Source organism: Sapajus apella, unplaced genomic scaffold, assembly GCF_009761245.1.
Source record: "Sapajus apella isolate SASKATOON/1434 unplaced genomic scaffold, GSC_monkey_1.0 scaffold3, whole genome shotgun sequence".
Taxonomy (NCBI): Eukaryota; Metazoa; Chordata; class Mammalia; order Primates; family Cebidae; genus Sapajus; species Sapajus apella.
The window spans coordinates 66,201,464-66,220,494 of NW_022436943.1; the positions used below are offsets into that span (position 1 = coordinate 66,201,464).

At 51.2% G+C, this 19,031-nt stretch overlaps 1 protein-coding gene and 1 non-coding gene across 3 annotated transcripts in view; one reads left to right on the plus strand and one right to left on the minus strand.

Annotated features, from left to right (window-relative positions):
- The first annotated feature begins 11,544 nt into the window (after positions 1–11,544).
- The window catches only part of ZNF707 (zinc finger protein 707), a 9,868-nt gene continuing 2,381 nt past the window's right edge, over positions 11,545–19,031 (plus strand). Inside the window, exons 1-5 of one of the 2 annotated variants that reach the window (XM_032255375.1) lie at positions 11,545–11,881; positions 16,164–16,280; positions 16,941–17,007; positions 17,680–17,806; positions 18,296–18,409. In XM_032255375.1, coding sequence (XP_032111266.1) covers positions 16,225–16,280; positions 16,941–17,007; positions 17,680–17,806; positions 18,296–18,409 — 364 coding nt within the window. In that variant the 5' untranslated portion in view covers positions 11,545–11,881; positions 16,164–16,224. The remainder of the gene's footprint in view (positions 11,882–16,163; positions 16,281–16,940; positions 17,008–17,679; positions 17,807–18,295; positions 18,410–19,031) is intronic. The other variant, XM_032255385.1, reaches the window with a different exon arrangement.
- Positions 13,867–14,007, minus strand: LOC116536327. The gene has a single exon (XR_004262575.1). It is a non-coding gene; the product is annotated as a U4 spliceosomal RNA (small nuclear RNA).

The following is a 19,031-nucleotide window of genomic DNA, read 5'->3' on the forward strand; positions in this document are numbered from 1 at the left end:
ATAGGAGATAATTTTTTTTCCACCAGGTGCTGTTCAAATATATCTAGCCCATGGTGGAAAAAAAATTATCTCCTGACACTTTTCCACCATGGGCTAGATATATTTGAACAGCACCTGGCATCCATTCCTTCCTGTACTGTAGAGGCTGCAAAGTTAAAAACTGTATTTCTCAAACCCCCTTGCAACTAAGGTTCTGGATGGGCATTACATTCTGCAAAGTCGATAACCCACGTGAGACCTGGAAGGTAAAGCGAGGCAGGGGCCACCCCTCTTACGCTGTTTCCCCTGGAAGGCAAGTGCATTGAGATGTAAGAGTTGAGGGGCACAAGGCGCTCCAGTCCTCAGGCCCCAGCTTCGTGGCTTTCGGATTGCAGCTTCAGTGGTGACGGTGGTGGCACAGCCATGGCTCCTAATTCTGTTTCTTATCTCCAGGTCACAGTTATGGTGCTATACTCTTGAAATCAATGGTTTCAGTGACAGTCTCCTGGCTCCTGATTCTCCAGTCTTTCCAACAAATTTGCAAGTACCTAATTCCCTATGTTAAATGTCTTTCTGCATAAATACCTGTACTCAATTCTGTTAACAACCATCACCTTAACCTGAAAAAGTGCTTTCTTTCTTTTTTTTTTTTTTTTTTGAGATGGAGTTTCGCTCTTGTTACCCAGGCTGGAGTGCAATGGCGCAATCTTGGCTCACCGCAACCTCCGCCTCCTGGGTTCGGGCAATTCTCCTGCCTCAGCCTCCTGAGTAGCTGGGACTACAGGCACGTGCCACCATGCCCAGCTAATTTTTTGTATTTTTAGTAGAGACGGGGTTTCACCATGTTGACCAGGATGGTCTCGATCTCTTGACCTTGTGATCCACCCGCCTCGGCCTCCCAAAGTGCTGGGATTACAGGCGTGAGCCACCGCGCCCGGCCAAGTGCTTTCTTGTATCTACTTGAAACATATATGTCACCTCGTCAAGCCACTCCTGAGGTCCAGTGTTGCACACGCCTGCCGGAACTTCATGCTGTTTTCTTGCAGCAATGGGTTTGCCGCTTGCTCCCTACGCATCTTAAGCATCTTGAACAGCAGGGATCCTTTTCACTCATCTTTATGTTGTCAGGTCACAGGACCTGGCCTGCAGAACACCAGTCCTTTATCAGCAATGACAGCAGCACCAGCATTGTGAGATTTCACTTCCTGTTTCAACAATTTAGATTCTAGCAACTTATTTCTTAGTTGTATAGATATAATTGGGCACTTTATAAAACTTATCTGTGCAGCTGAACATGCTTGTTTGCTGTTTTCGCATGCACATTTTCTCACAATTGTGTGTAATGTACATACACACATACACATACATACATACACACAGCTTTCAACTGGGAGCTACTCACAGCGTTGTAAAGTTCAAATAGTTCATGGCTACGCGTGGTGGCTCACGTCTGTGATCCCAGCACTTTGACATGCTGAGGTGAGAGGATTGTTTGACCTCAGAAGTTCAAGACCAGCCTGGGCAACATAGTGTAACCTTGTCTCTATATAAAATTAAAAAGAAATTAGCTAGATGGCTGGGCGAGGTGGCTCATGCCTGTAATCCCAGCACTTTGGGAGGCTGAGGCAGGCAGATCACCAGGTCAAGAGATGGAGACCATCCTGGCCAACATGGTGAAACCCTGTCACCACTAAAAATACAAAATGTTGCTAAGCATGTTGATGCATGCTTGTAGTCTCAGCTACTCAGGAGGCTGAGGCAGGATAATCACTTGAACCCAGGAGGCAGAGGTTGCAGTGAGCCGAGATCGTGTCACTGCACTCCAGCCTGGTGACAGAGTGAGACTCCATCTCAAAATAAGAAAAAAAAAAAAAAAAAGGAAAAGCGTGGTAGCTCACGCCTGTAATCCCAGCACTTTGGGAGGCTGAGGCGGGTGGATCATGAGGTCAAGAGATCGAGACCATCCTGGCCAACTTGGTGAAACCCCGTCTCTACTAAAAGTACAAAAAATTAGCTTAAACCTCTTAAAGTTGTAGTTTGATTATTTGGCATGAATGACTCCATGTTGGTTCGATCCGGTCTGCTGGGGCCTAGTAACACAAGCTCAGTCCAAAACAATGGCCTTCCATAATTTTGTTTTAAAATTCCCCTTTTGGTCAGGTTCTCACTTAGGTGAGCGTGTGACCAAAGCTTGGGGCCTTAGCCACTCTCAGTTACCGTCATTTCAGGGTTCTGTTCCCAGTGATGGAGGATCTTGGGGTGTCGCTCTTCTGGCCGGAAACCTCTGTGGCTGGTGGTACCTTTGCCCAAGTTTTGCTTGGGCCTGCTGGGCTTGGTCTGTCTGCTGGGCCTGGTGGGCTGTGCTCAGCTCACTCTGCCAGCCTGGATCCCATGCCTCCAAGGGAGGCTGTGAGTCAGGCGTAGAGCAGCAAGGGGTGTGTGAGCAAGCATGGGATTTGGCCACTGTGCAGCCAAACATGGCGGCTGTTGCCATGGTGCCGGCAGCTTGATGCTGGCATGGGCACCGGCTCTCTGCGAGGCTGCAGCTACTCTGGTGCACTGCACGCAGCTCCCCCAGCTGGCACTGGGAATGTGGTGGCACCTGGAAACTTGGAGCTGCCAGGAACCATGGGGCCCCAAAGAGGGAGTCACAGCCTGGCTCTGGGAGCAATCAAGTCTGGGTTCCCCAAAGGGCCACCGCTTTTCTCTCCTCTTTGCCCACAAGGTGGGCAGCAAGGGGCATGGTTCAGCCGAGTTTGTGTTACAGCTCTTTTTTTTTTTTGAGATGGAGTCTCACTTTGACACCCAGGCTGCTGTGCAGTAGCATGATCTCAGCTCATGGCAACCTCTGCCTCCCGGGTTCAAGTGGTTCTCATGCCTCAGTCTCCTGAGTAGCCGGGATTACAGGTGCACACCACCACACTTGGCTAATTTTTGTATTTTAAGTAAAGACAGGATTTCACCATGTTAAACAGGCTGGTCTCGAACTCCTGACCTCAAGTGATCCACCCCCCTCGGCCCCCCAAAGTGCTGGGATTACAAGCGTGAGCCACCGCGCCCAGCCAGTTGTGTTTTAGCTCTTTTAGACTCAGCATTCGGCAGGTCCTGAGTTCTTGTCCTGTGACCAGGAAGAATGAGGTAAGAAGACAAGTGGAGGGTGAGCAAGAAGAAGAGGAGCTTTACTGGGCAATAGAGCAGCTCGGTCTCCTGCAAGGGGCAGCTCCTTTCTGCAGCTGGGGTGTCCCAGTGAGTGTTCAGCTCCTAGCAGAGAGGAGACCCTGGAGTAGGTGGCTCCTCTTTGCAGGCAGGTCCACCTCATCTCTGCAGCTCTCAGCAGTCAGGAGGCCTTGGAGTGGGTGGCCCCTCTCTGCAGGCAGTTCAGGTAGTCCCATCACCTCCCCATCCTCTCTTTGAGGTTTTTATGGGCCTCAGAGGGAAGCGTGTGCTGATTGGTTCATGGGAGGCCATTGGTCGGCCCAGGGAAAGGCACCACAAGTTCCCCCTCTGCTCCTCGAGACTGGCTACTCGGCCCCCAGGCTTCAGGCCCTCCCCAGCTTGAAGGTGGGGCTTCACCGGGGACCTATCCCCTTCCATCTGGGAGCCTGTCTGACCCCTGCCACTGTTAACTGTGCCCAGGCTGTTCATGCCAAGGGGCACCTGCAGGACAGCACTGGATCACCCTCAGAGGGTGGCATGCAGGGGACAAGGGTGGGGGGTGCAGGGGACGCAGGGCACAGGGGGTCTGGGGGTGCAGGGGGCATGGGGGTGCAGGGTGCAGGGGGCATGGGGGCACAGGGGGCGTGGGGGCACAGGGGACACAGGGTGCAGGGGACACGGCGCAGGGGGCATGGGGGCGCAGGGAGCATGGGGGCACAGGGGGTGTGGGGGTGCAGGGAACGGGGCCGCAGGAGACGGGGGACAGGGGGAGCAGGGTGCAGGGGTCCCACCGCCACCACTGCTGCTCCCGCAGCCGCTTCAGCCGCCACCTCTGCCTCCGGCCGCTGCCATCAACCGCACACCATTCCCAGGTTATGGCACCCTCGTGACCATTGTGTCTTTGAGTGTCTGTTTTCAGTCAACAGGAGGCCATTTGACATTCTGGAGATGCTGCATGCAAACACCGAAAGCTTCTGAGAGATGCGGGCCCAGGGAGACTGCTATTAGGATTATCAGGGAGGCAGGACCGAGAGTCTGGAGTGTGTTCCCAGCCAGAGTCCTCCGGAGTGAAGCAAAGCGAATCAAATCCATCAAAGAGTGAGCTCGATCAAGGGTCTACTCGCTTTAAACAAACAGCCTGTTCATTAATTCATTCCCACCGAATCTCCACAATACCTAACGTATTCCTCCAAATGCAACCAGAAGTGCCAGCAACTGACAGATGCTTCCGTTTACGCAGCAACTGACAGATGCTTCCGTTTACGCAGCGAGTGATCTAGAGCAATCCCGTTATGCAGCACAAGAGAATTTAAAATCTGCTGTGCAACCACAGCCTTTGCAGTGGAATCTGCTCTGGCGCCTATTATGAGGACACATTTCTCATCGTTGCCTCATGTACTCCAAACCATAGAAAGAGACCTAACAAACCCTGAAGAGTGAAGGCCTCCGGGCAGCGCTGCAGACAGCCCCGTCCTCTGCTCTACCAGCTCAGCAAATCCAGGGTGACCTCTGGCAATGTTCTCTCTAACCTGTTGAGCTGGCTAACAGAAGTTGACCAATGTTCTGTTTCTAACTGATTATGAAACAACAAATGGACCATCAAAGTATCACCCACACTGTTCCATCAATCAAGGCATAAGGCTGTCTGTGTACTGTGTATAATGTTGGCTGGGAAATCCTCCACAAATAAGTGTACCCTGTGGGTGTGCACGACAGACCCCCTTCTGATACGGTTGTTCACAGAGGTATAAGGAAGGAAAGAAATGAGAGCTAAGAGTCGCATGACATCAGAGAGGCCTTGATTGGGAAACAGCTGCCCACCTCTGGGATGCTGCCTGCTTCTGGGGAGAAACTTCCCTGGTTAGCTTTACCCCAAAGTCTCCAATGTGTGTGTAGTTCCAAGAGTCTGGCAGAGGCTGGAAGTGCTGGTTCACGCCTGTCATCCCAACACTTTGGGAGGCTGCAGTGGGCAGATCACCTGAGGTCAGGAGTACGATACCAGCCCAGTTAACATATCAAAATCCCGTCTCTACTAAAAATACAAAAAATTAGCTGGGCATGGTGGTGGGGACCTGTAATCGCAGCTACTTGGGAGGCTGAGGCAGGAGAATGGCTTGAACCCAGGAGGCAGAGGTTGCAGTGAGCCGAGATCACTGCACTCCACCCTGGGGGACAGCGCAAGACTCTGTCTCAAAAAACAAACAAACAAAAACCCAAGAGTCTGGCAGGGCCCTTTGTCAGACGATGAAATGAAGGTTCAGAGTACCACAGTTTTGCTGCAGTCTTCTCTTGTTTCATTTTCAGAAGACTCACTCTCCAGGTTCTAGATCGTGAAGGGGCATGATTGTCCTCACTCGGTGGACCATGAAAACCTTCCTTGGCTGGTGAAAACACACTTTGGCATCTCGCATTGTAGCATTTATTCTACCAGAGTTTAGGAGTGGAAGATACATGAGGTTTTATTATTAGGTGAATAGGCCTTTCAGCCACTTTTATAAAAGGTCAAATTCTGTTTTCCCACTCTGCGTACATCTGATTTTCATCCATCTACAACACCTCTGACCAGGGCAATCCAGTCAATTCAGTTATCTTTGTCTAATGTTACTGTATCTGGATTACTTTATGTAACCGTTTTACAACTTGTCCAGTGTTACAAGTAAATTTTCAGTGTTGCAAAGAAAAATCAGTTCTGGGACAAAGCATCTCTCAGCGAAGCAATTCCTTTTACTTCCTGCGGAAAGGGGACCCCTGTTAGCCATCTTGCCATGAGAGTACAATGAACAAAGGAAAGCAGACATATTCATCCCTTATGCGTTTGGGGTCGTCCTTACTGCTGTGTCTGATCCCCGTTGGTTGGAGCCGGATCTCACAATCTAAAGTAAAACACAATTGGCTAACAACTTAAACTTTTCTAAACAGGGAAAAGCAATGGAGAACAAAAAGGAAGTCCAAATAAGGAAGGGGCACAGGCTGCGAGCTGGGACAGGCCTGTGAGCACGCCTGGCACAGGGATCTTGGTTAAAGTACACGGACAAAGAATGTACTACGTGCCCGTGAGCATGTCTCACAGCTGCATGGGATAGGGCTTCACAAAGAGCTACTGGCAAAAAGCAAGACGGCTTTGAAGAAGGTATTTATTTATTTTATTTTATTTTTTTTTTTTTGAGACGGAGTTTCGCTCTTGTTGCCCAGGCTGGAGTGCAATGGCGAGATCTCGGCTCACCGCAACCTCCGCCTCCTGGGTTCAGGCAATTCTCCTGCCTCAGCCTCCTGAGTAGCTGGGATTACAGGCACGCCCCACCATGCCCAGCTGATTTTTTGTATTTTTAGTAGAGACGGGGTTTCACCATGTTGACCAGGATGGTCTCGATCTCTTGACCTCGTGATCCACCCGCCTCGGCCTCCCAAAGTGCTGGGATTACAGGCTTGAGCCACCGCGCCCGGCCTGAAGAAGGTATTTAAAAACAAACTATAATTTCGAACACATGGTTTTTTTAAACATGAAAGGAAACTTTGAAGAAGAACTTTTTTACTTCCCACATCCAGAGAAACAAGTACCCCAGTCATTGGAGATTTCTCCAGAAACATCCATGAGAAAAACACATTTCCTAATAACCTTTTAGTTACTGTCATAACGTCAGCCCTGTTGCATGGGAAAGCTTTTATAGAACCAGAAAACGTGCATTTAAAATGACAATTGAATTACATCCCTCCATAAATGTTTAAATGGCCCATCAGGTAGCAGAAATATACCTAAAGTTTTGATTTTCTTCCCAGGATTGTGGGTTTGATAAACCAAACACTGGTCATAGAGGGTGACTTTTCTAAATTGCTAAGATGTTTTATTTAACTTGTATCACTTTATCTCTTCCATGGAGAGTCATGGAATACAGAGCTTTTAATAATGGACGCTTTAAGGATTCGTCCATCCAGGCTCTCCATGAAGCCACTGGACTTATTTATGTATTGGACTTATATGTAACACTGGACTTATTTATTTATGTAGTGTTGAGACAGGATCTGGCTCTTTGCCCAGGCTAGAGTAGAGGGGTGCAATCTTGGCTCACTGCAACCTCCACTTCCTGGGCTCAATCCATCCTCCCACCTCAGCCTCCTGAGTAATGGGGTCTACAGGTGCACCCCACCATGTCTAGCCAATTTTTGATATTTTGTAGAGATAAGATTTTGCCATGTTGCCTAGGCTGGCCTCAAACTCATAAGCTCAAGTGATCCACTCACCTTGGCCTCCCAAAGTGCCAGGATTACAGGTGTAAGCCACCATGCCCGGCCACTCATATCTTCTTAAATACCAATTTTGTTTCTCCAATTGAGGCACATAGCACTGTTTATTTGATAGGTTATGAGAGGTAATTTGACTTGAACCATGGAATCCTTCAAATTGCACATCTAAAAAATATCACTAATGGCTGATTTAGCATGAAAACCTGGCAAGGTATTTTCTCGGTATTCAACTTTGTCCTGCTTGGGTTGACAATTTTATAAACCAGTCAGAATCTTCATTCGAGTTCTGGGAATTCTTGCCCTGTCCAAATGATATGACCCTGAAGTACCTGAAGCCCATATCAAGGGTGCTTCTCAGAGTCCTTTCCATCCCTTCATGAGCCTCATAAAGACTCACTACTCTAGGATTTTGCTTGCTTGCAAAGTTTTCAGAAACGGCATGAGAATCATGCAATTAACCATGAGAAAAACTTAAAATGGGCGTAAAGACACAATTGACAAGGAAATCTGGTTATTTCTGTGGCCAAAATAATTTAGCATAATAATAATTATGAGCGATAGCATATACCCAGACATATCAGAATTTTAGGGATCGAATACAATATTAGAACATATGTTAATAACATTCATAAAAATATAACTTGGAGGTTAAATATCAAACATCATCTATTTGACAATGCTTCCCATATAATTTAACGTATCAAATAGTGCTGTTTACTTCTTTTTTAGATACTGCAGGGGGCCTCTATAGCATCCCAAAGCTAAGAGGTCAAAAAAAAAAAAAACAAAAAAAACCAAAAAGAAAACACCACACTTAATTTTAAAGCTGACATTGGATTTTAGGAAGCCTGCAAAGGTTCAAAATACTTGACCAAAACAGGACCACCAGTTACAATAACATAATAGTCATTCATTTATCCAAAGAGATAATTAAGAGATTTTAGAAAGTAAAAACCATTATTCTTTACAGAAAGGAGATTCAGTATTCCAAACAATCAAAAGGCCTGAGAAAGACATGAGACAGACTCTGTCTCTTCTTCTTGCCTCTCTTATTTGCAGCTTACCCAAAAGGTGAACAAAAATATTTTACTATATCTTATTGATATTACACTAAATTTGTGTTCAAAACAGAAAATGACATTTTATGTTTGTATTTGTGTATTATTCCCTCCTCCCCTCCTTCCCTGTCTTTTTTTCTTTCTTTTCTTTTTTTCTTTCTTTCTCACTGGAGTGCAGTGGGGTGATTACGGCTTACTGCATCCTCTCACTCCCAGCCCCAAGGGATTCTACTGTCTCATCCTCCCAAGTAGCTGGGACTACAGGCACACGCCACCACGACCAGCTAATTTTGTTTTGTTTTGTTTTGTTTTTGTAGAGACAGGGTTTCACCATGTTTCCCAGGCTGGTCTTGAATTCCTGGACTCAAGTGATCCACTCACCTTGGCTGGCCTCCCAAAGTGGTAGAATTCTAGGCGTGAGCCACAGCCTATCAGTGTATTATCAACATGAAAGCTAATTTTAATAAAACCTTATAAATAAATCTATCAAGTATGTCCTCTTTTGGCCGTGTAAGATATCCATATACCTTTTATAATATTATAGATTTTTTCTTCCCAACGTTTTATATTCACACACACACACACACACACACACACACACAAATTTCTTTTTAAGAGATGAGGACGGCCGGGCACGGTGGCTCAAGCCTGTAATCCCAGCACTTTGGGAGGCCGAGGCGGGTGGATCACGAGGTCAAGAGATCGAGACCATCCTGGTCAACATGGTGAAACCCTGTCTCTACTAAAAATACAAAAAATTAACTGGGCATGGTGGCACGTGCCTGTAATCCCAGCTACTCAGGAGGCTGAGGCAGGAGAATTGCCTGAACCCAGGAGGCGGAGGTTGCGGTGAGCCGAGATCGCGCCATTGCACTCCAGCCTGGGTAACATGAGTGAAACTCCGTCTCAAAAAAAAAAAAAAAAAAAGAGATGAGGTCTTAGCTGGGCAAGGTGGCTCATGCCTGTAATCCCAGCACTTTGGGAAGTCAAGGCAGGCGGATCATCTGAGATCAGGAGTTTGAGACCAGCCTAGCCAACGTGGTGAAACCCCGTCTCTACAAAAAATACAAAAAATTAGCTGGGTGTGGTGGCGAGCCCCTGTAATCCTAGCTACTCAGGAGACTGAGGCTGGAGAATTGCTTGAATCCAGGAGCAACAGAGTCAGACTCCATCTTAAAAAAAAAAAAAGTTTTGAATCTATGACACAGGTGCCCTCCCTACAATCTTCCCCAGTCCTCCTGGGTGTCAAGTAGCTGCGTGGCACCCAGGCAGACTCTGAAGGGCAAGGCTGTCTGAGTCCTCACTGTCTGAGGCCTGAAGTCACATCCTAGGTGTAGAGCTCAGAGGACCCAACCCCTCCCAGAAGAGCCAGGAGGCAAAGCTGGGAAAAGGGGACCACATGGGGCTTGATTCTGCCTAGGAGCTGTTGTTCTAGACACTGAGAACTTGTCCCCAGGCCTCGCCATGGCCACCTGTCCAGCCCCCCGATTCCAGAGGCTCAAAACCACAAACATAAGTAACAGCAAATCAACAAGTATTAAATTATATTTAACAATTTGAAGCCATTCCTATTGATGCAGGATGTTTTTCTCAGTCACTTTGCAAGCCAGGGTCCTCTGGCCAGCGACACCCCGCCTGGGCCTCACTTGACCACGCCACCTGCTGCAGGAGACGGCTTGCCAGCTCCACCTGAGTTCCCGAGTGCTTGTCCATCGCCAAGAAGAATGAGGAGGCTCTGAGAACCGAAGAGTGGGCAAGGCGGGGAGTCTCACTGGGTGATGAGACAGCTTCCAGTAGAGAGAGGACACAGGGCGGTCCCCTACAGGAAGGCAGGAAAGTTCCAGTGTGGCTGGGCCCAGGACCTTTAATGGACTCAGAACGGGGAGGGCGTGCTGACTGGTTTGTGAGTAATGCAAAACAGGTTAAAGTGAAGACAGCACTCAAAGGTGGGCATGCCGGTGTAGAAAACCAATCAGGAAAGGGTAGGTACATGTAAAATAGGTGAAGGCTGGGGATCAGTCAGAGGAAGGTGCGCCACACAGGAAGACAGGTTCTCAATCCGGTCGGAGGATTTCACTTGCAGCTTGGCTTGTAGGCTTTAAACCATCTTCCGCTTGGAGGTGGGGTTTCACAGGGGACCAGCCCCCGTCTGCCTGGGCATCTGTCTGCCTGCCTCGTGTCACTCTCATTATTTTACCAATGGGGACTAAACTCTGATCTTTTTCTCTCTTGCTCCAGGATCCTATCTAAAGGGCCTAGGGAGTCTGCCCTACAAACCATAGTACTTCATCAGATGGGTTTTATTTAACCCTATATAATGTGGCTTAGTTTCCAACCTGACTCTGGCACGTCGCATGACAGACAAAGGAAATCAAAATATGTTACTCTTAAATATATTTCTTTGCCATCCTTTGGGTGCTTTCAGGTAATGGGTGGATTCAAAGATTTTCGGGTTGGCAATTGGCTGAATAAGTGATTACCTGAAGACCTGGAATCCATAGAAAGCCGTGTCTGGGTTTGAACACTTGGCCGCCCTTGGTTGGCTGGCTGGAACTGGGTGCCTGGTACCTGGTCACCTGGGTGCAGGTGACCGTCTGTTCACTTTGTAGGAGAAACCTTCAGGCCTTTAGACTTTAAAACAGGTTAAGTGGGCCGGGTTGGGTGGCTCACGCCTGTAACCCCAGCACTTTGGGAGGCCAAGTCAGGCGGATCCCCTGAGGTCAGGAGTTCAAGACCAGCCTGGCCAACATGGTGAAACCCCGTCTCTACTGGAAATACAGAAATTAGCCTGGCGTTGTGGCGCCTGCCTGTGACCCGGGCGGGTCCTTCGGGCCAGGGCGGACCACGGGGGGAACCCCGGGCGGAACCCCGGGCGGAACCCCGGGGGGAACCGCGGGGGGAACCCCGGGCGGAACGTCGGGCGGAACCCCGGGCGGAACCCCGTGGGGAACCGCGGGGGGAACCCCGGGGGGAACCCCGGGCGGAACCTCGGGCGGAACCACAGGCGGGGCCCGGCCGGCGGCTTGGGCGGCCAGCGCGCACCACCGAGACGTGGACTCCTAGAGGGGCCGGAAGCTTCGGACAGCAACTTCCGCTCGGGAAGTTTGTGAAAGTCCGCGCTGCCGGCGCGGCTTGGCCGTTGCTGCGGACGCCCGGCTGGGGAGTGCGCCCGTGCGGGCCGCCGTGGGCCCCGGGTCCCGGGCGGGCGGACCTTCTCCGTGTGCGGCCGCCCCAGGGCTGTGAGACCCAGCGTCGCGGCTGCCGGTGCCCCGCCTAGTCTCCCGGCTCAGCCGCCTGCTCTCTCCGCGCCGCCTACACTGCAGGTTCGTCGGGAGCCGGTGGCGTTTCCTCCCGAAGCTGGACCCCGGCTGACCGCGCCCACGGCCGTGACCTCAGCTGCCCCCAGACCGCTCCCCACCGGCGCCCCCAGCCCGCACGCCCCGGTGAGACGCGCGCGCTTAGACTTCGGTCAGAGCACCCCGAGCTCCCCGGCCCGGGGCTGAGCTCCTGCAGCCTCCCCCCACCCACCGGTCCTCGCGGCGTCCCACCGCGGAGGGCAGGAGCAGCAACCCGGGGTGCACTTCCTCCTCCGTCCGCCGCGGCCCCGCACGGCCGGGCGCTGGTGCGCTGGGCCCGTCCCTGAACCGTTTGCCTCCTCGCCGTTCCCATCCTGGCCGCCTTCCTCCCTCGCCCGGACGCCTCCCTGTCTCCTCCCCACCCCCGTCCATTTCTGCTGCTTTCTCCTTTGTTCATCACAGAGGCTCTTTTTAACGATGTAGCTTAGCCAGGCGCGGTGGCTCCCGCCCGGAATCCCAGCACTTTGGGAGGCCGAGGCAGGTGGATCACTTGAGTCCAGGAGTTCGAGACCAGCCTGGCCAACGCGGTGGAATCCTGTCTCTACTAAAAATACAAAAATTAGCCTGGCATGCTGGCACGTGCCTGAAATCCCAGCTACTCAGGAGGCTGAGGCAGGAGAATCGTTTGAACCCCAGAAGCAGAGGTTGCAAGGAGCAGAGATGAAGCCACTGCTCTCCAGCCAGGCTACAGAGCGAGACTCCATCTCATTAAAAAAAACAAAAACAAAAATGTAGCTTAGCCCGGGTGCTGTGGCTTACACTTGTAACCCCAGCACTTTGGGAGGCTGAGGCCAGAGGATCTGTTGAGGCCAGGAGTTCGAGATCAGCCTGGGCAACATCGTGAGACCCTGTCTCTGCAAAAAATTTAAACAATTGCAGAGCATGGTGGTGCATGCACCTTTGGTCCCAGCTACTAGGGAGACTGAGATGGGAGAATCACTTGAGCCCAGGAGGTCGAGGCTGCAGTGAGCTATGATTGCACTGCTGCACTCCAGCCTGGCTGACAGAGCAAGATGCTGTCTCAGAGAAAAAAAAAATCCTGTGTTAATTTGCCCAGGGGGGAAAAAAAGGTAGCTGATGACAATATCCTTCTGTTCTCCTCTATTAAAGTTGTGTCGTATAAAACTTCTGTTGCGTTGCACATGAAACCATGTCTCAGGTTTCATCTGGCCTTAGCTCCTTTCCTGACCTATCTCATGGTTCTCTCCCCTTACTCGGCTTTCCAGACTGCAAAGCTCAGCCCAGGTTGTGGTGCAAACACAGCTGCTCAGCTGAGGGGAGCTGGGTTTTTTTTGTTTGTTTTGAGACAGATTCTTGCTCTGTCGCCAGGCGCCAGGCTGGAATGCAGTGGCGCTATCTCGGCTTACTGCAACCTCCGCCTGCCTGGTTCAAGCAATTCTTCTGCCTCAGCCTCCCGCGTAACTGGGACTACAGGCACACGCCACCATGCCCAGCTAATTTTTGTATTTTTTAGTAGAGATGGGGTTTCACCATGTTGGCCAGGATGGTTTCAATCTTTTGACCTTGTGATCCACCCGCCTCAGCCCCCCAACGTGCTGGGATTACAGGCATGAGCCCCCACGCCTAGCCTGTTTTTGTTTTCTGAGACAGTCTTGCGCTGTCACACAGGCTGGAGTGCAGTGGTGCGATCTCGGCTCACTGCAGCCTCCGCCTCCCACGTTCAAGCGATTCTCCTGCCTCAGCCTCCTGAGTAGCTGGGACTACAGGCACACACCACCATGTCTGGCTAATTTTTGTATTTTTAGTAGCACAGGGTTTCACTGTGCTGGCCAGGATGGTCTCAACCTCTTGACCTCATCATCTGCCCACCTCAGCCCCCAAAAGTGCTGGGATTACAGGCGTGAGCCACCGCGCCCAGCCGGGGGCTGTTTTCATCACTGCAGTCATTGCTACTTGCTAGAGGAAGTCAGAGTTTGATTCAAAAACGCCACCCATGACCCACGTGCTCAGTGTGCATTTTCATGTGTTTGTAGACCACTGTATAACTTTGAAGTGTCTGTTCTAGTATTTTGCCGAGTTTAAGTTTTATTTTTTTATTTTTTTTTATGATTCGGTGTCCTTAGAGACTGCCAAAATTTGCCAACGCCAACTATATTTCAGGTAGTCATGGCGGGGTATTGGGAAAAGTTTTCAATTAGCAATAATTGCTCCTCAGATAAACCTCATTGGCTACGATAGTGCCACTGCACAAAGCTAGTTTTATTTTTTTTATTGATTTGTAGGAGTTACAGTTCTGGATATAAGTCCTTTGTCAGATACATGTATTGGGAATATTTCCTCTTAGTCTGTGGCTTGCCTTTGTGTTTCTTTTTAAAAATTTTTTTTTAAATCAGAAGATAGAGACAGAGTCTCCCTGTGTTGCTGAGGCTGGTCTCAAATTCCTGGCCTGACGCAATCCTCCGGCCTTAGCTTCCCAAAGTGTTGGGAGTACAGGCAAGAGCCACTGCACCCAGTCTCCTCTTTTTTTCCTTAACTGCTTTGATAAGCAAAAATTTTTAATGCTGATAAATCCGATTTGTAATTTTTTTTAAGTGCTTTTGAGGGTCTATGAGAGAAATCTTTGCCTACCCCAGTGTTATGAAGATAATGACTGATTTTTTTTTTCTTTTATAAGCCTTTTCTTTTCTCTCTTTTTTTGAGACAGTGTCTGTTGCCCAGGCTGAAGTGCAGTAGCGGAATCCTGGCTTATTGCAACCTCTGCTCACTGCTACGTCTGCCTCCTGAGTTCAAGTGATTCTCCTGCCTCAGCCTCCCAAGTAGCTGGGATTACAGGTGCCTGCCACCACACCTGGCTAATTTTTGTATTTTTAGTAGAGACAGGGTTTCACCATGTTGGCCAGGCTGGTCTCAAACTCCTAACCTCAGGTGATCCACCTGCCTCGGCCTCCCAAAGTGCTGGGATTACAGGCGTGAGCCACCGCACCTGACCTTCTTTCTTTCTGATCTTATGGCTTTACGTATTTTTTCTGTCCCCTTGCGGTGGCTCAGGCCTCCAATAAGATGATAACGAGAAGCTGTAGGCAGACACCCTGCTTGTCCCTGGCCTCAGAGGGGAAGGGTTCCATATCGGCCAGCCCGTGAAGCAGGATGCTGGCTGCAGGTTTCCCAGGTTGAGGAAGTTCTCTTCTGCTCCTTGTTTGCTGAGAGTTTTTGTTGGGAATAGGTGTTGAATTTTAACAAATGCCTTTTCTGCATCTATTGAGATAATAGGAATTATGTGGTTTTCTCCTTTATTTTGTCACTGTGGTTATAATGTCATTTTCAAGTGACAGCAAATATTGGGGAAGTCATTGTGATCACAATTGATGCCGTGCTCTTGAAACAGTGAAAAAAAAAAATCTCCAGTTGAAAAGCATATTCATGAAAACACGTTGCAGTTAATGTAACTACCCGTGAGTGTCAGAAGGAGAGAACCTGCTGTGCCGGAGGTAGGAGGGATGAGGGGGCGGGGTGAGTGCGGCCAGGCCTCCCCCACCCAGTGCTGAGCGCAGGTGGTGGAGGAGCCTCCTGGTCACCAGCTGCAGCTAATGGGAATCAAACCAGCTGTGCACTCTTAGGGTCCACGTCACTTGGTCATGACAGAGAATTTTTTCTATAAACTGCTAGATTTGACTTCCTAATTTTTTTAAAAGAATTTGTGTTTATGAGAGAGGTAGATAATTTTCTTGTAATATCTTTTTTTTTTTGAGATCTTAGAAGCTATTTACAGTGAATAGAGGAGGAGCATACACTATCCAGTCTGTCTGAATGAGGCCAGCAAAACCCAAACCAAAAACCATTGATAGAGATATTACAAGGGGCCAGGCAGGGTGGCTCACGCCTGTAATCCCACACTCCGGGAGACTGGGTTTCACTCTGACACCCAAGCTGGAGCGCAGTGGCACGATCTCGGCTCACTGCAACCTCCGCCTCCCGAATTCAAGCAATTTCCCCACCTCAGCCTTCTGAGTAGCTGGACTACATATGTGCACCAACACGCCCTGCTAATTATTGTGTTTTTTTGTAGAGACAGGGTTTTGCTGTGTTGCCAGTCCTCCTGCCCCAGCCTCCCAGAGTGTGGGATTACAGGCGTGAGCCACTATGCCTGGCACCTTGTAATATCTCTATCAGGTTTTTGGTTTGGGTTTTGCTGGCCTCATTCAGACAGACTGGATAGCATCTGCTCTTCCTCTGTTCACTGCAAACAGCTTCTAAGATCAGTACTGTGCTTCCGTTGGCTTTGGTGGAGTCTACCAGGGAATCCCGCTGGGTGTGGTATTTTCCTTGAGGGAAGGGTTCAAGTTACGTTTTCAGTTGCCCCAACAGATAGAAGGCTGTGTGGCTTCCCCTTTCTTTTGTCAGTTTCCTAATACTGTTTGCATACTTTGCTCCTCATGGCCCTTTTTATCAGGACTTGCTCCTGATGGCCCTTTATGATTCTTCTGTCTGTAGGGGCCAAAATGACATCTCCCCTCCTCCGTCTGACAAAGTGACCAGGCATGGGCCATCTTCCTCCAGCTGGTTCTGTCTCTCCTCAGGGGCGCTGTGGGGCTGGTATCTTCTGCATCTTGGGGCTCTGAGCTTCACTCCGGAAGGAGTCAGGACCCACCGCGGCAGGAGAGCAGTGGGATGCTGAGGGGTTCTCCACGGGCCTGGGCTGTAAGGTGTAGGGAGCTTGTGGCTGGATCTGGAGACTCAGTGAAGATTAATGGGATTTCTTGGGGCTGCACCAGGGGGAAGGCTGCGAGGTGGCCTCCTTGTAGCATGCCTGAGAACATGGGCTGCCCTGCCTGTCTCCTGAGGAGGAGCCCAGCTGCCTCGGTTGGGGTCAGATTCTCCGGTCATGTGTTTACAGCTAAGCTGTCAGCCAGCAGTGGCTGGCCTCTGTCCTCCTCTGATGACAGGCCTGGCTTGCTCTGGTAGTTCACAGTTCTTGTGTGTGGGAGGTGGCCAGCTGTCCCTTAACCTAGAGACAGGCTGGCCCCTCACCACCCCCGAGTTTCCCCACACCTGGTGGCTGTCGGTAGTTGCAGAGCAGACCCTACGTGTGCATCACTGATTTTTCCTGAATTCTCCCTGATTTGCTGAGTGGGGGGTCCTGGGGTCATTCCCAGGCCACTGCACCCGCTCACATTTCTTGTCTCCTCAGATCTGCCCTCCTTGGTGCTGTGCTTCTGCAGAGGGGTGGCCTCGCTGTTCCCATGGATGTGGCCCAGGTGAGCCCTGCCGCTGCTGAGCACAGCCTCCCCCTGCCCTGCCGGCCGCCTGAGACACCAGCACACGCGGGGAGGGTCTGTGGCTGCGACTTCCCAGGCATCGTGCGCATGTCCCTCTTTTTGCCTTCTCTCTTAAGGGGCGGGAGAAGAGAAAAGAAAATCGGATTCATTATTGACCTTAGGAAAGCAGTGGCTGTTACAGGAAAATGAACTAGATTCTCTCAGGTGCTCTTAGTCCACCAGAGCGGCCCTAACAAAACACCACATGGTGGGCGGTTTACACACGTGTGTGTCGTCTGTCCTCCAGGCTGATGTCAAAGCTCAGGGTGCTGCAGATTCGGTTTCTGGCAGGGGCCAGTGACCAGCTTGCAGATAGCCGCTGTTACGCTGTGTTCACGCGTGTGCAGGGATGGAGCTGGAGCCCTCTGGAGCCTCCTGTGAGGACCAGGCCCATGGGTCAGGGTCCCACCTTCTGACCTCACAACCTTAATCTCTTCCACAGAGGCCCAGCCCGAGACACAGCCACTTGGGTCTCCGGGCTTCAGTGCATGGATTTAGGGGACACAATCTGTTCATATCAGGGCCACCCCCATTCTCCCTTCCCGCCCAGACCTGTGGGCTGAGCCCTCCTTTTCTTGGGAAAGGCCAGTTCAGGAGCTGTGTGTGTTGCAGGAGCAAGTGACCTTCTGGGACGTAGCCGTCTACTTCTCACGGGAGGAGTGGGAGTGTCTGGAACCCAGCCAGAGGGCCCTCTACCGGGACGTGATGCTGGACAACTTCAGCAATGTGGCCGCGCTGGGTGAGCGTGGGCTGAGCGCCGGGTGAGCGTGGGGTGAACGCTGGCCGAGTGCTGGGTGAGCACTGGTTGAGCGTGGGGTGAGCGCGGGGTGAGTGCAGGGCGAGTGCTGGGTGAGTGCTGGGTGGGTGCAGACTGGGTGCTGGGTGGGCGCTGGGTGAGTGCTGGGTGGTGAGTGCTGGGTAAGTTCTGCTGCTGCCTCTGGGCCTGGGTGATCTGGGATGATAGTCGGGCCTTCCAGCCGAGGGGGCTCAGGAGCTGCAAATTCTTGGGCTATGTGGACAGAGGGGCCCACTCACCCTGGAGGCAGCCTCATCTTCCTTCCTCAGACCTTGCCAGCCCTTCTGTGGCCTTGGTGTCCAGGCCCCTCCCTTCCTGTCATTTCTGCTTAGGAGTGGCTTCTCCAGGGCCTCCCGGCAGAACTGCTCCGAGCCTGAACCCTCATTTTGTCCTAGTACAAGTAAAATGTAACCTTTTCTCTCCTTGGAGAAGGATTTTGCAGCCCCAGACCAGACCTCGTCTCTCGCCTGGAACAGTGGGAGGAGCCGTGGGTTGAAGACCAGGAGAGACCTGAGCTGCAGGCAGTGCAGAGGGGCCCCCGCCCAGGTGAGTGCTGGGCTGTCTGGGCTCAGCTGGCCCCGTCCCTGCGGCCCACAGCCCCTGGGTGAGTGCTCAGCACCGTGCAGTGACTGAGGGTGTGTCCCTCCCATGGGAGAGGGCACATACAGCTGCTTTCTAAACTAGACAGGAGAAATCCAGGGGCCACCATGCTCCTGCCCCCATGGACACTGGCCAGGGCCAGGCCTCGCAGGGTGCGGTGGTGCAGGGAGATGTACGGCCCCAGCTCGGGAGGGGCCTGAAGGCTGCACCTCGCCACCCAGGTGCTGTCCTGTGGAGGCCATTGGTGTGAGTGACCGCCCGGTGATGGTCACGTGGGGTCACAGGCCTGGCACTGGCTGCTCGTGAGGGTCTCCAGGTGTATGGCCCTGGTTAGGAGTTTGCTCCACGTTCCAGTTTGCAAAACTGGGGCAGTGGTCAGAGGGGTTTTGCTTTTTACTTAGATTTTCAGAGTGAGCAGCTGTGTGAACACGAGACCCTGGGAGGTCCCTGGGCATGTGGAGCCCCCGGCTGGGGAGGTGTGGGGTCTCTGGGTGTGTGGAGCCCCAAGTGGGTACGTGTGGGGTCCCCGGGTGTGTGGAACCCTGAGTGGGGAGGTGTGGGGTCCCTG